The sequence below is a fragment of the Seriola dumerili genome, unplaced genomic scaffold (genome assembly GCF_002260705.1).
Source record: "Seriola dumerili isolate Sdu_G_001 unplaced genomic scaffold, Sdu_1.0 BDQW01000040.1, whole genome shotgun sequence".
Lineage (NCBI taxonomy): Eukaryota > Metazoa > Chordata > Actinopteri > Carangiformes > Carangidae > Seriola > Seriola dumerili.
Genome location: NW_019174295.1, coordinates 691215 through 704029, shown reverse-complemented (window position 1 = coordinate 704029; position 12815 = coordinate 691215). Strand labels below are relative to the sequence as shown.

Here is a 12815-nt window from a genome sequence, read left to right as displayed (position 1 = left end):
GAAGCTTCAGCTTGTACGGTTGTATCAGAGACTCTAATAAGAACAGACAATATTCTTCTGGGGGAGAAAATATATCAACCTTATTTTCAGGTACAGACTTGGGAAGGTAAACTTTTACTGACCTGAGCCAGGAGTTGCCAAACTCCTTGACAGAGACAGAGGGAGTCTTACTGTCTCACTGGGTTTTTCTCTACCTTAACTGAATGAGTAACTGAGTGTGCAGTCTCAGCGTCTGCTGTGGAGTTAACTCGCTTACCTTCTAAGTACCACATCCGCTACGTGTCCTGAAGCTGCACTGTCAGTCTCCAACACACAGAAGAAGTCAAGATGACGTCCAGTGCCGGAGATCCAATGAGAACTGGAAGAAAAGTGTCTCATTGCTGACGTCACCTTTAGGTTCCAGTTTCCCAATTCCCAATGGAAAAACATCAGGCAGTTGCTTTTGAATAGGAGTCCTTATTTGGGGTTATTTAAAGGATACTCCAGACACACAAGAGACAGATTCAAAAAGAAAAAAGTTAGTGCAACAAAGGCCAACATATCATGACTTTTCCCTAATATCCCTAATAAAGCTGGATCCAGTATTTTTCAGCAAGAAGCATCTTTCTTATTAAACCAGCCCCCACCTGCTAAACAGCCACGCCTTTCCACCTCCACACCTCTAGCGTGCATCCACAATCCATTTTAAAATTTTAGTGCTGACTTTTACATGGCGAGGCTCCATGGTATATTATTAAACTTCTACACCTCCACTCCACCAGCAGGACTCTTAGATCCTCTACCCAGGGTTGCACCTCGGATTCGTCTTCAGACCCGCGGGTCCGCGGGTCTTCCAGTCGGCGGCTCTTCAGCTTTGGAATAGCCTCCCATTAAGCCTGCGGTCTGTGGACCGAGTGTGTGGACTACTTTAAAAAGCTGCTAAAAAGCCATTTGTTCAGACAGGCCTTAAGGTAGCATGTGGCACCCTATGCTTTAATCTGACATCCTTAATCTATTTCCCCTTATACATTTTAATAACAATAAACTTTGCTCGCTTGCTAGTGTGCAGCGCAAGACCTTCTGTCATAGATTTAAAGTCTCAAAGTCCAGCCAGACATGACCCTGTTGACGTCAACACGGGTTACACTTTCATACTTCCAAACTTTCTAACCCGTATGCAAGATTATTGTTACCTGCGAATGGTTAAATTGCTACAGTAAAGCCGGGCTGTGTTGCTACAAGCTATCTTCTTTGCGTCGTTACCGTTTTCCTGACTGTTTGTACTAATGTAATCCGCTGTTGCACTAACTAATGCAATCAGGCCCTCGCTCTCCATGTCCGTGAGTCTTACCTGTAAAGTCGGTCATTTCCATTGCATTGAATTCATAGTGGCTCCACCACATTGTTAGAAAATCACACAGCGACTGTGAAAGTGCTTTACATTTTTAATTCATTTTCCAAGCAACAAAACGCAACCAACCGTAGACGCAGAAGTGAAAAGTCCATGACCCGAGCTTAATCGGAGAGAAAGAGGTTCATGAGGTGGAGTTAAAGTTGCTTGATTGAACAGCTACATGCAGGTACCTCCAATGACCCGTGAGAGCCTTATGGGAGGCCCTTTTAGTCCTAAACATCCTATAACCTGCCAGTACAAAGTCACAGGCAGAGCAGAGTGCTGAAGTATTGGTGGGAATGATGAGGTGTGGAGAGGCAGTGTGCTAAGATGAATTAATAATCAAACCCATTAGGTGGGACAGGGTTGAAAGGTACGCTCAATGATGCATTTCACTGTTGAGAGAGTGTATTCTAAGCGGCCATGAGACCTCAGTGACAGAAGTGCTTAGCCTAATAATCGGACCTGTTCCCTGAGTCAATGGGTGGGATATATACTTTGTCGGTGGCTGACAGCCCCGCTGCCTTCCCTGAATCTCAAGTTGTTCAGATAGTTAAGTCAAAGCAAAGATTAAGCAGAGGAGAGCTTTTTAAGGAGAAACTGGCAGACTGTCAAACCTGCTGAGGGAAGTTGGGTACCTCATACATCTCGCTGTAGAGCAGATTGCACTCGGTGGGGGATGCACCTGGCATGTTTAACCCCGCTGCCCAGGGCTCCTGTGAAATAAGAAGGGCACCGGTCCAAAACTCTGCTTTTTGGTGCTTATCTCCTTCCCTGCTGGCATGGAGGACATTTTCCTCATCGCCGCTACATCAGAACCGATAATGCGATGGATTTGTGTGGAGCTGTGCCAGGTTTCTCATCAGTTTTATGATGTCAATTTTTTAAAAAGAGTAGAGACCCTTAAGAACAGAAGGCACAAATTCAGATGTAGAATCGTGCCACTGTGTTGAGCATAATTGAACAGCAGCTGCTCAGTTTGAAGAAGTTATGATTGCTGATGGCTTTTGCTTCTTGAGGTTTTTATCAGTGGTTTTCAATCTTGTGGGTGGCCAGTTCCAAACACACTGTGCCAAATCCTGCGTACTGAGTTTAGCCTCTCATGTTTTTTATCTCAGTTGCCACACCTGGCTAAAATTGGTACCCACAGTGTTCATGAGTGCTTTAGGATAGCTCCTGCTACTGCTGCTATCTTTGCCGCCAGTTAGATCAATGTTTAATGCATTTTTTTTCTCTGCCTCAATTTTTATTTCCCCCTTTATGTCTCCGCCCAAGGAGCACCAGAGACAGCGACGCAGACGACGAAGACGACGAGCGCCGGGTGAGCCGAGGCTGCACGCTGCAGTACCAGCGGGCCCTGGTCAAGGTGCTGACCCAGTTCCACACCACCTCCACAGAGGGAACCGATCAAGTCATCACCATGCTGGGACCCGACTGGCAGGTGGACGTCACTGACCTGGTCCAGGACTCCCTGAAGGTGGCTGACCCCAGGATAGCGGAGTTGGTGGACAGGACTATCCTGGTGGGCCTGGAGCTGGGATCCACCACGCTGAAGGTAAATTCACCACCTTTTTACGTGTCAGTGCTGACAATTCACATAAATCAGGAGTGAAAAATGAAGTGTGTAGCAGATGACAAATGATGCGTCGGAGTGAGGAGCATGAAAGTAGGCACGGTGCTCTCCACAGCCACCACACACAAAGTGAGTTTTAGAGATGAGGGAGTAAGATTTCAAACTTAGAGCTCATTACTCTTTCTGAGTTTGCAGCAGCTGTTGGAGGCTGAAGGAAGCTGGTTCCTCTGAAGACTGTCAATGCATTACTTCAAGGGTAATGCCCATTTAGATTGTAGTTCTGGTCATCATTTCTATTTGTTATGATAACATCGCACTCATTAAAATATATATGCTGATGTTTAGGGAGACTGTGACAACACTACGGCAGCGTCCGACAGGGTGAGAAAACATGAGCAGCCAGGCAATCGGGCAGGCTGTAAACAAGCCAACAGTTTATCCAGATTATCTAAAGAGAGCACACCTGAAATGTCCGTAATAATCCCTCATTACTCAGAAGACAAGTCGATAAGACGTGATGAATGTTGCAGCACACGGTGTGGGTAGTAATTTTACCGTTTATCTCCATTTTCTTTTTCAGATAAGTTTAGCTAACTGGGGGGATTGTCTGATGGTTCGATTGTTTGTGGTCCTTGCGCCGTTTAATTTAGCAATTAACTCGGTTTTGTCTAATCTATGAACATTACACTGGAATTGTAATGAACAAGATTCATCCTTGAGGTTTACACAGTATTTTCACAATCATGCCTCGATTTTTATCCTCTTTCTTGTTCGTCTGCATCTATTCGACGGCAAAAAAACCTTGACTCTCTGTGAGTGGATACCAATGTTGATGTCCACTTCTCTCAAGCAAAAGAGCTCCCTGACATAAAGTGCACATAAATGCATCAGGCGAGACAGGGTCAGAAGTCCTTATAAAGGAAACTGCAAAAGTTATGACTCCTGCGCAGTGATTTACCGACGCTTCACATGGTCATTTATGAGGACGGAGGGAACTAACGGTTGGTGAGAGTTTTGATCACCGTGAAAGATCACAGTTTCAGCCTGTCGGGAGAAAGAATAGTCGCCTGATGGATGTGTCTGATGATGGAGAAATAGGGAGGAAAGATATAAGTCGCCAATCCATCATTTTAAATGAGCAATGGATCATCTGTAATCTGCTGAAGGGTATGAATAATTATACATCAATTTACCACCAGACGTAACTTGCCACATTGGCTCATAGCAATTGTGAATATGTAAATAAATAAATAAATGAATAGAAATGATTACATCCCTCAAACAACTTTAGAAAGATGGATTGATTTGGAACAACATGCTAGAGCCGGTCTGGAGATGGTAGATTACTCAAAACTAATGTGGTTGGATTGCTGTGATGTAGAAATAAATAAACGGGTCAGTTGGCCGCCACGCTCCCTTTTTACACGACGATCACCTTGTCAGACATCATTTGACTATTATCAGTATCAGAGGGAACAGACATTTGTCCTATGTGGTCGTTTACGTTGGAGGACTTGTTGCATCTAGCAGAGGTTGAGGTATTTCACTGGGTAAGTGAAAAAGCTGGTGCTCCTAGATGAAAAGTCAGAGGATCACTAAAGTTTTTATTATTCACCCTCTAAACATCACGAATGTCTGTACAAAATTTCATACGACCCATCCAGTTGTTGTTGAGATTTTTCCGTCTGGTGGTGGAACGACGGCCACGCTGCCACGCTGCCAACATGGCTGGTAAACTTAGAGGACAATCCACGTTGCGTCTTTTCTGCAGGTGTGACTGAATGATGAAAGTGCAGGGCAACTTTAAAAAATAACAAACAAACATTTCGTGTTAAAACGAAGGAAAAACAGAAATGAGATCTCTGAGGACTCACTTTTCGTTCACACACAGATGCCTGATGGCTCACGAAAGTCAAATTACAAAGGCGTTAAAAGATCCAGTTGAGAGCATATTTTACATTGAACGGAGATATTGTTATGCTGGTTTTCTGAAAATGAACAGTATATATCTCAACAATGGTCCTCTTACTGAAACGATCAGTCTGTTGGAGGATTTGAATTAGTCTTTGGGTTCGGGAGACTGATTCAAATTGTCCACCAGCTCATGAATATGAATGAAGAGAAGAAGCTTTTGTCCACTAAGTGCAATATCCCAGACATTCCATTTTCTTTGTTTTTGGAAGGAGGGTTGATGATTATTGCATGAATAAAAGTATTGCTATGTTAAATTAGACAGGTCTGCTTAATGGGAAGACTCAAAGGTGAAAATATGTGAGGTTTGGAGGTTAAACTATTACAAGAGAAGGTCTTAATTATGCCACAGAAAGAAATGTTTATACGCTGCGATTACGGGGCAGAATCATGACTTTCAAAGAATTCACCAAACCTGGTGGGAGTCGGACATTTAATCCGGAGGATTACTGAACAATAGCTGCTTCTCACAGTGAAAAGCCAGAGTTGGACAAAATTCACTGTTAGTCCTCGGATCAGAGATTATTTAATTAATATCTGCAAACGTGCAATCATCTTCCAAAGTCTAATCTATAGAATCTTTCCTCTCACAGGAAAATGAAAGTGCAGTGTTCACTCTTTGCCGCGTAAACACTGTGAAATGTATCTCAACAATGTGATCCCAGGTTCAATGTTAATTTTACTGTGTGATTTAAATGGAAGGAAGAAAAAAAAAAAGACAGGAGCTGGATGTTAGTGTAGTGAATGTGCAGCACGGCAAGTTCCTCCAACAACACAGGCCCATCTCAATTTTAAGATTCAGTAATCTATACCACAGTCAAGCTGCTCAAATATAATCTTTATGTATTTTTTGAAGTAGACATATGTAATCTATGAAACAGTATGAGTGAGGTGATAATAAATGCATTGAAATGTTCAGGTTCATTTGCACGAAATGATAAATTCAACATCCAACTCTTCCATGTATTGAAATATTCAGGTATATAGATGCTGCTCTCATGTTACATATGTATAGATCTAACATCAAAAAGCATGCCTGTTTTTTCTGTTAATACACTCAGGACGTGGCTCCTACAAGCATATATCTGAAAACACATACATGAACATATCATTTCATGCATCTGTGAACAAAGTCCCACATCGCAGCCTCTTTCCCAAGATGTCAAAAGCAGGAGAGCGGCGACTCATGGCCGCGGACATTTGTCACATTTCATCCCTCCTCTTTCTCTGCGTTCTTTGATCTGTCCAATTAAGTTAATAATGTCCCCCAACAAAGTCATTTTATTGGAGTGGCTATGAGGAGCACTGGGCCGACTGCTCTGTTGCAAGCTGTCGAGGGAACCCTTCACCTGGCGGGAAGTGCGGAGCTTTATTCTGCAGCTGCTGCACCCGCTCTGCTCCGCGACGTGGGAAGCTCTGTAATTGCCTGAAAGTTTACAGGACGGTAAAAGTTGAAAGCGAGGGTCACGTTTTCATTTTTCACTGCATTTCAAGAGGTATTACATTTGTATTTCATCAGTTCATCCTCTTGGAAGAGAAGCACTTTGTCTTTTGTGCAAACAAGCATAAAGAGGCACGATACATCTCAGTGCTCGTCAATGTTAATTACACTGATGGAAAGCATAATGAAAAATGCCCATCATTCGTACAAAACCAAGGCGAGAGCTTGTTGGACTCAAAGTGTAACCAGACGAAATTGATGTGTCACTTAATTTCACAAAAATGGATCAAGGTTCAATTTGCTAAAGCCCTCTCTTCTGAATGGTGAATGTGTTTTGTTGGGAGTTGTCTTTATTGAAGTCATACATGAGTACTGTCTGACCTTGTTATCTGTGCGTGCTACTTAATCCATTTTAGCAGACAACAAAGAGTTACACAACAACCAGGGACAAACTTCAAGGGGATTTTTCTTATATTTTGAACCTGTGAATGAGGTTTATCATAGTCTATAAAATGTATTTTATTTTATTCACTGCTCTAAATTTACTCTATGCCCTAATTTTAACTTCTAAACTGTAGAAAATATATCATTTTACATGATGCACAAAGAACTCATTTAACTATTTTTTATTTCTATATTTATTTCTATCCAAATTTTATTTTATTTTTTTCTTTCTTATTTATACACCAAGGGAGTTCCCAGCCGGATGAAGCTGTTTGTACATTTCTTAAAAACAAAGATAAGACTACACCATGTGTCTTCTCACTTTGGCAGTCCCAAGGGGCAGCAAGAAAAAAAACAAAAAAACAAAAAAACAGTTTGAATTCAAGAAAAGAAAAAGTACTTTCATTGTGCCGGGTTCATATAATGTCACATTCTGTTTGGTGAGATTTCCCACCAGTCTCCCAATCAGACACAGACATTATATTTGGGCGTACAGTGTAAATCTGCAGCGGCTGAATTAGTAGGAATGACATGGTTTAACTGCAGCTCAACTTCGTGATTTAGTGCCACTTTCATTTTTAACTTTTAAATTGCCTTCTGTAGATCCTCCTGCATTTCACCTGTGTTGAAATAGTGCAATGCAAAGGCATTAATGACCTCTTCTCAAGGTCTCTTCAGAATGGAGCTCACTCCAAACCGATATGTGTAATTTTCTGGGGAGGATGCTTCGTTGCCTGAAAGGTGCCTGGTTTTCCTCAGGTGTTTTTCTGCTACAGTAGAAAGTCTGAAATCTACAGCTTGCATGAATAAATCCTCCACTGATATTCTGTTGCACCATGCAAAAGTGTGATTTATTGAACACAAGGTTTGAGTAGAGAAGCGCGGAGTGTGGTAGGGAGAAAAATAATGTAGTGTGATGCAAGTAATATGCACTGGCATGAGTGAGCACTCAGCCACAGTTAGGGAAGAAACTCTGCCGGTCAGTGTCAATCTGCTGCTTGGACTCATCATTGATCCTCGGCTTCCAGTGAAGGCCACCAACACGACGGCATATATCCACAGCCGTACGCTCAGCGGTGACAGACAGAGCAGCTCCTAGCTGAAGAACATGTAAGGTGTAACTGCTTTCGTGCTTCACTTCACTTCCTCTGCCTGCAGCACCGATGACAAATTCAACTGGGAGCTGGGCTCAAAGTAGCTCCACAACTGCAGCTGACCCTGCCGTGCTGGCAGAGACAAATGCAGATGACAGACATGGAACGCATTCATCATTCATTACTCGGAGTAGTGAATCAATATTCACCCCAGACCGTTAAATTTGGTCAAAATAGCTCTGTTTACTTTCAGGCTGGAGGTTCTGGCTTTTCATATGTTAATTATCACCCACCAGCAGGAGTGGAGAAAAAAATTTGGAAGAAAAAGAAACAGACTTAGTCAAAGATTGTTTTTTTTTTTTTTTCTTTTCTTTTCTTTTCTTTTCTTTTCTTTCACGTGCGTTGACCCCGTCTAATTAGGACTTTAAATAAAGCCTGCCACAAGATTCAAATTGTTAATGAAATTGGTCTGCTGAACGTAACATGAAATAGCTTTTTTGAACACTGTGTGAAAATATTTTCGGTCCATTGTGAAACTTTGGCGGTACTAATTAGACTGTGACTAGGCGGTGCGCTGATGTGGCCCACGACACACTTGTGGTCACACTGCTAAAAGAATGTGTCCCAGACCACCTTCGAATGTGGCCGGATCTCAATCAGTGAGTCTTAGAGCCACATGAGACACGTGTTAATGCCGGGGATGGACAGGACCATCGTGTCTGCGAGGTGGGGAGGAGTGCATGTTACACCTTTCCTCATCGTTGAAAAGAATTGACATGGCCTCCTTCGCCCTCCGCAGGCCCCAGCAGAGACAACAGAGACAACAGAGACAGCTGTAGTGTGCAGAGAACTCGTGTTTCAGATTATTGGGAAAAGAAAACCGACTAGAAGAAGTGATGAACAGTTGATGAAATGAAATGCAGTAATACAATAAACTGAGAAGTACATGCTGAAATGTATCAAGTATTACCAATCACTTGGAACTAATTGCATGAATTAGGACAAATATAGCATCCATGACGGTTTGTAGCCATGACTCCTGCTCTAATTAGTCCTGACAAATAACATATTTTTAGCCATGCTAGCAGCGCAGCTAAAGGGGTGACAGTGTCAGTCTGTTGGTGCGATGCTTTGGTCCAGACTGAAATATCTCTACTGGATGGATTACCGTGACATTTCGTACAGACGTTCATGGTCCCAAGTGATTGAACCCTAATGACTTTGGTGATCTTCTGGTTCACATCTGTGGTTTTTAGTGAAATGTCTCAACAAATGTTGGATTGCTGGAACATTAATGTTTCCATCAGGATGATTTAGAGATCCTTTATTTTATCCATCTAGCACCTCCATTAGGTGAATGCTATATCTGTGCACTACTTTGGTTTATGACCAGATACTCCAGTAGTGTATTTCTCCACCAACAGACATGAATATAATCCAACCACAATATCCTGTTTGCTCAGTAAGGAGTCAAAAACTTTATCTAATTACTACGCTGATGTCATCACAATCATTAAAACCACCCAAACATACTGGATTCAACACGTCCCAGAGGGATCTGTGGGGGTTTTCCACAGACATTGTGGGAAACTTAGCAAATCAGTAACTGTGGTAAAAGTAAATGAGGCAATCGGAGGAAAACTAAAAACCAAATTTCTGCACTTCATCACCAAATACACCCTGGAATACTTCACAAACATCACAAATTGATAGCAGCCGGGGAGAAAATCTTTCTCCTGGGTTTTCATTTTTTTATGTGACAAATCTCGTTTGAAGCTTAATTTCCTTCTGCAAGTGCCAGCAGTTCTCTCCCCCTAATATCATTTTAAAAACAGATGACTGTGCCAATAGAATAAATAATAAGCTCTGACCATTGTTTGTCTCTGTCAGGGCTCTCCTCATCCCAAGTTCCATAGACTGACTTATTATTCTGTGATCGCGACTGAAGCATCTACAACTCATGTTTGTGCTGATTAATAAACAGCTTTAAAGCTGAGAGTCACATCCCACAACTATTTTTAGCCTTTAAACTATTCAAATTCATATGTGATTAAATAGAAAATTAACAAAAACTTTATTTCATCTGCACATAAGAAAAGTAAGAACAGAATTGTTCAAGTGAAACCATCCTCTGTAACTTAAATCTAAGGTGAATTAAGAGATAATTGGTGCTACAAGATGTGGTGTGATCATGAAGATAATTTTGTAATCACAGGTAGCAGTGCAGCCCGTTTTCACCTGCAGTGCATTGTGAAATGGGTAAGTCGAGGGAAACTGAAGTTTTTTTCCTCTCATCTGAAAAGGCTTCTTCTCAGATCTGAAGAACTGAGCCATGAAGAACCCTTTCGGATCTGGGTTACCGACACAATTCACAGACTTAAATTAGGCCACATTGCTTGGTGCAGTTCTGCATCGCTGCAGCACATTGAGAACTTCAACCGACGGAGGTCAGTTAATGGACGGTTTGATAATGGAACGAAGAGTCCAGACTGGAGCAGGTGATGTCCCCCTTTTTAACATCACTGTGCTTTTGTACTGATAACAGCACCATGGCTCAGGCAGTTGAGTGGGAGGAATCTCACAGCAATCTAATAACCTTGCGAGGCAGCTGGATTTCTCTCACAAGCCGGAATCCATCTCGACAGGCTCCAAACTATTTGCTTGTGGCCGAACCACAGGAGTTTGGACCAATCAGCGTCCTATGAGGGAGGAGCTACAGTCAGCTATGGAGAAGCGACTGTTCTCATATTCATTTTGATGCTCACATTTTCCTTACAATAACAGCAAGAATGATACACCGACATGCTAACTAGCTTTTCAAAGCTCTTCAGAGTCATGTTTCCTCTCGGGCACTCCCCCCCTACTACGTCATGTGATAGACAGATGGTTCGTCCAATCACCTGCCAAGTATTTTTTGAACACGTCTGCCCCTCTCCAAACAGTTTCCAACAAAGTCTTCCCAGATGGTTCTGTGTAACAAACCATCTGGCGCATCAGATTAGCAATCTAGCGTCATAAGGCGATATGCACCCTTTGAACTTGCACATAATATGCAGGAATGAATCATGACTCATTCTGTGTGCACTTCTAATATTTGCTTTCAAAGTCTTGTTCCTCCACATTCAAGCCTCTTTTTATATTTTGGCAACTGTAGGTGGGAACTGCTATGAGACATCTATAAATATCACTGGGTACCAGTCTTGTCCCAAAATGAGTGCTTGCCTTTTTACTGATTTAAAATATGTTTTTTTTTTTGTTATTATTATTTCATGTTTCTATTATGCGTCTATAATTGTGCCTGTTTTATTTTGAAAAATTAGAAAGGTTGTGTGTGAGGTAGATTTGGAGTAAGTATAACATGCATTAAACGGGTTAATGTGATTTTTGGGCCGTGTTGCCAACTCAAAAGCAAATAAAAAATAGCAGAGGCTGGGGGAGGCTCAAGGCATTGATACCAAAAACTTGGCACCGCAGCACCTGATTTGTAGTGACAAACGTGATTTTTCTTAAAATATCCCTGATTGGATACATGACAGCTGAGGAAGAAAATGCCGTACACAATATATGTTTTCCAGCATGGATCATAACCCCAAACAAGATTAGTTTCTGTGATTACATTTTAAGTTTATACAATCAGTGCACAAAATGTGGTGAATCGTGTTCTGGACAATTTGTACGTAATCGCCAATATTGATTTCAATTGTATTAGAATTTCTTTTTAGTCACTTTAATTGGCCTGTAAAATATCAGCCACAGCTGAATGAACGTGAATATAGCAAGAAAAAATCAATTGTAAGCAAACAGTTTTTCACTGGTGAGGTGTACCCGCGGTCTACCTCACTAGGATTTATGTGTGCCACATTTTTTGCACAGAAACCGAACTTTGGCCTGCTCAGGACACATCCTTTACACCCCCGCACCACCCCCACACCCACGCCACCCCACATCCATATCCATAAAATGACTTGTGATTGTCCCCTTTGGAATTAAAGTACCCTTTAAATAGTCTTGAAATAAAAAATGTTCCACCGGTCAAGCTTAATGGCAGAGATTTTTAGTCGTAGCAGAAAATGCTTCTGTAGTGAGAGGGATTTAAAATCAAACTTTGTCCTCATGAAAACTTTTAGAGTTTATTTGGTGCATTATTTACTATCATGCCTTAGGGCTTTTGCTTTGCACACTGTGTGTGTACATGTCTTTCTATGGGTTGTGTGGACAAATTGTAGTTTGGAAGCCATCGTTGTGAGGACATTTTAAAAAGGGTGATGAAGACTTGGTTGTAGGTTATGGAATTAGGTTTAGGTTGGGGTTTAACGTAAGGACTGGGGAAAGGATTGGTCGTGGTGGTGGTAGGTGAGGGTAAACGGGGTCGAGGGGATGACGTCAGTGAGTGTCCTCCTCAAACAGCAGAAGAAACCAACATGTTTGTGTATGTGTTTGTTTGTGGTTGTGCATGTCTCATGTTGCACATTGTGAAACCAATAAACTCTCTTTCTGGCAAATTAATTCAAACAATGCATATTGAAGTGGAACCTGACTGCAGAAATATTGAAAGCTGCGTTTTTTTTCTAGCCTTTTTTAGCCCGAGAGCATTTACTAGTATAGAGGAACGTGTTTAATTCTCTAACATTTTACATCTGATGAATACAGTATACGGACAAGAATATGAGCAATTGCATACAGTGTCTGTGCAGAGTTGTTACTGAAAGTATAAATATCAAGGCCAGAGGAGTCGAGAGCTGCGAGCAAGACACATCCACACCACAGCTACAGGAGGCCGTCTCCACAACTGATGGCAGCACTGTAATTGCCCACCATTAACCTCTCTAGGATAAGAGGATTATATAGGAAGCGTTAATACCATTCTAGTAGCTGTGCACTGTCTGTGTTTGGTGCATCATGAAAACAATCAGTCCAGCC

The 12815-nt window shown here is 41.9% G+C and overlaps 1 protein-coding gene across 1 annotated transcript in view; it reads left to right on the top strand.

The window, feature by feature from the left end:
* The window catches only part of tmem132e (transmembrane protein 132E), a 346699-nt gene that overhangs the window by 321372 nt on the left and 12512 nt on the right, over positions 1 to 12815 (top strand). The window contains exon 7 of the mRNA XM_022738956.1: positions 2648 to 2927. Within this exon, the coding sequence (XP_022594677.1) occupies positions 2648 to 2927 (280 nt within the window). The remainder of the gene's footprint in view (positions 1 to 2647; positions 2928 to 12815) is intronic.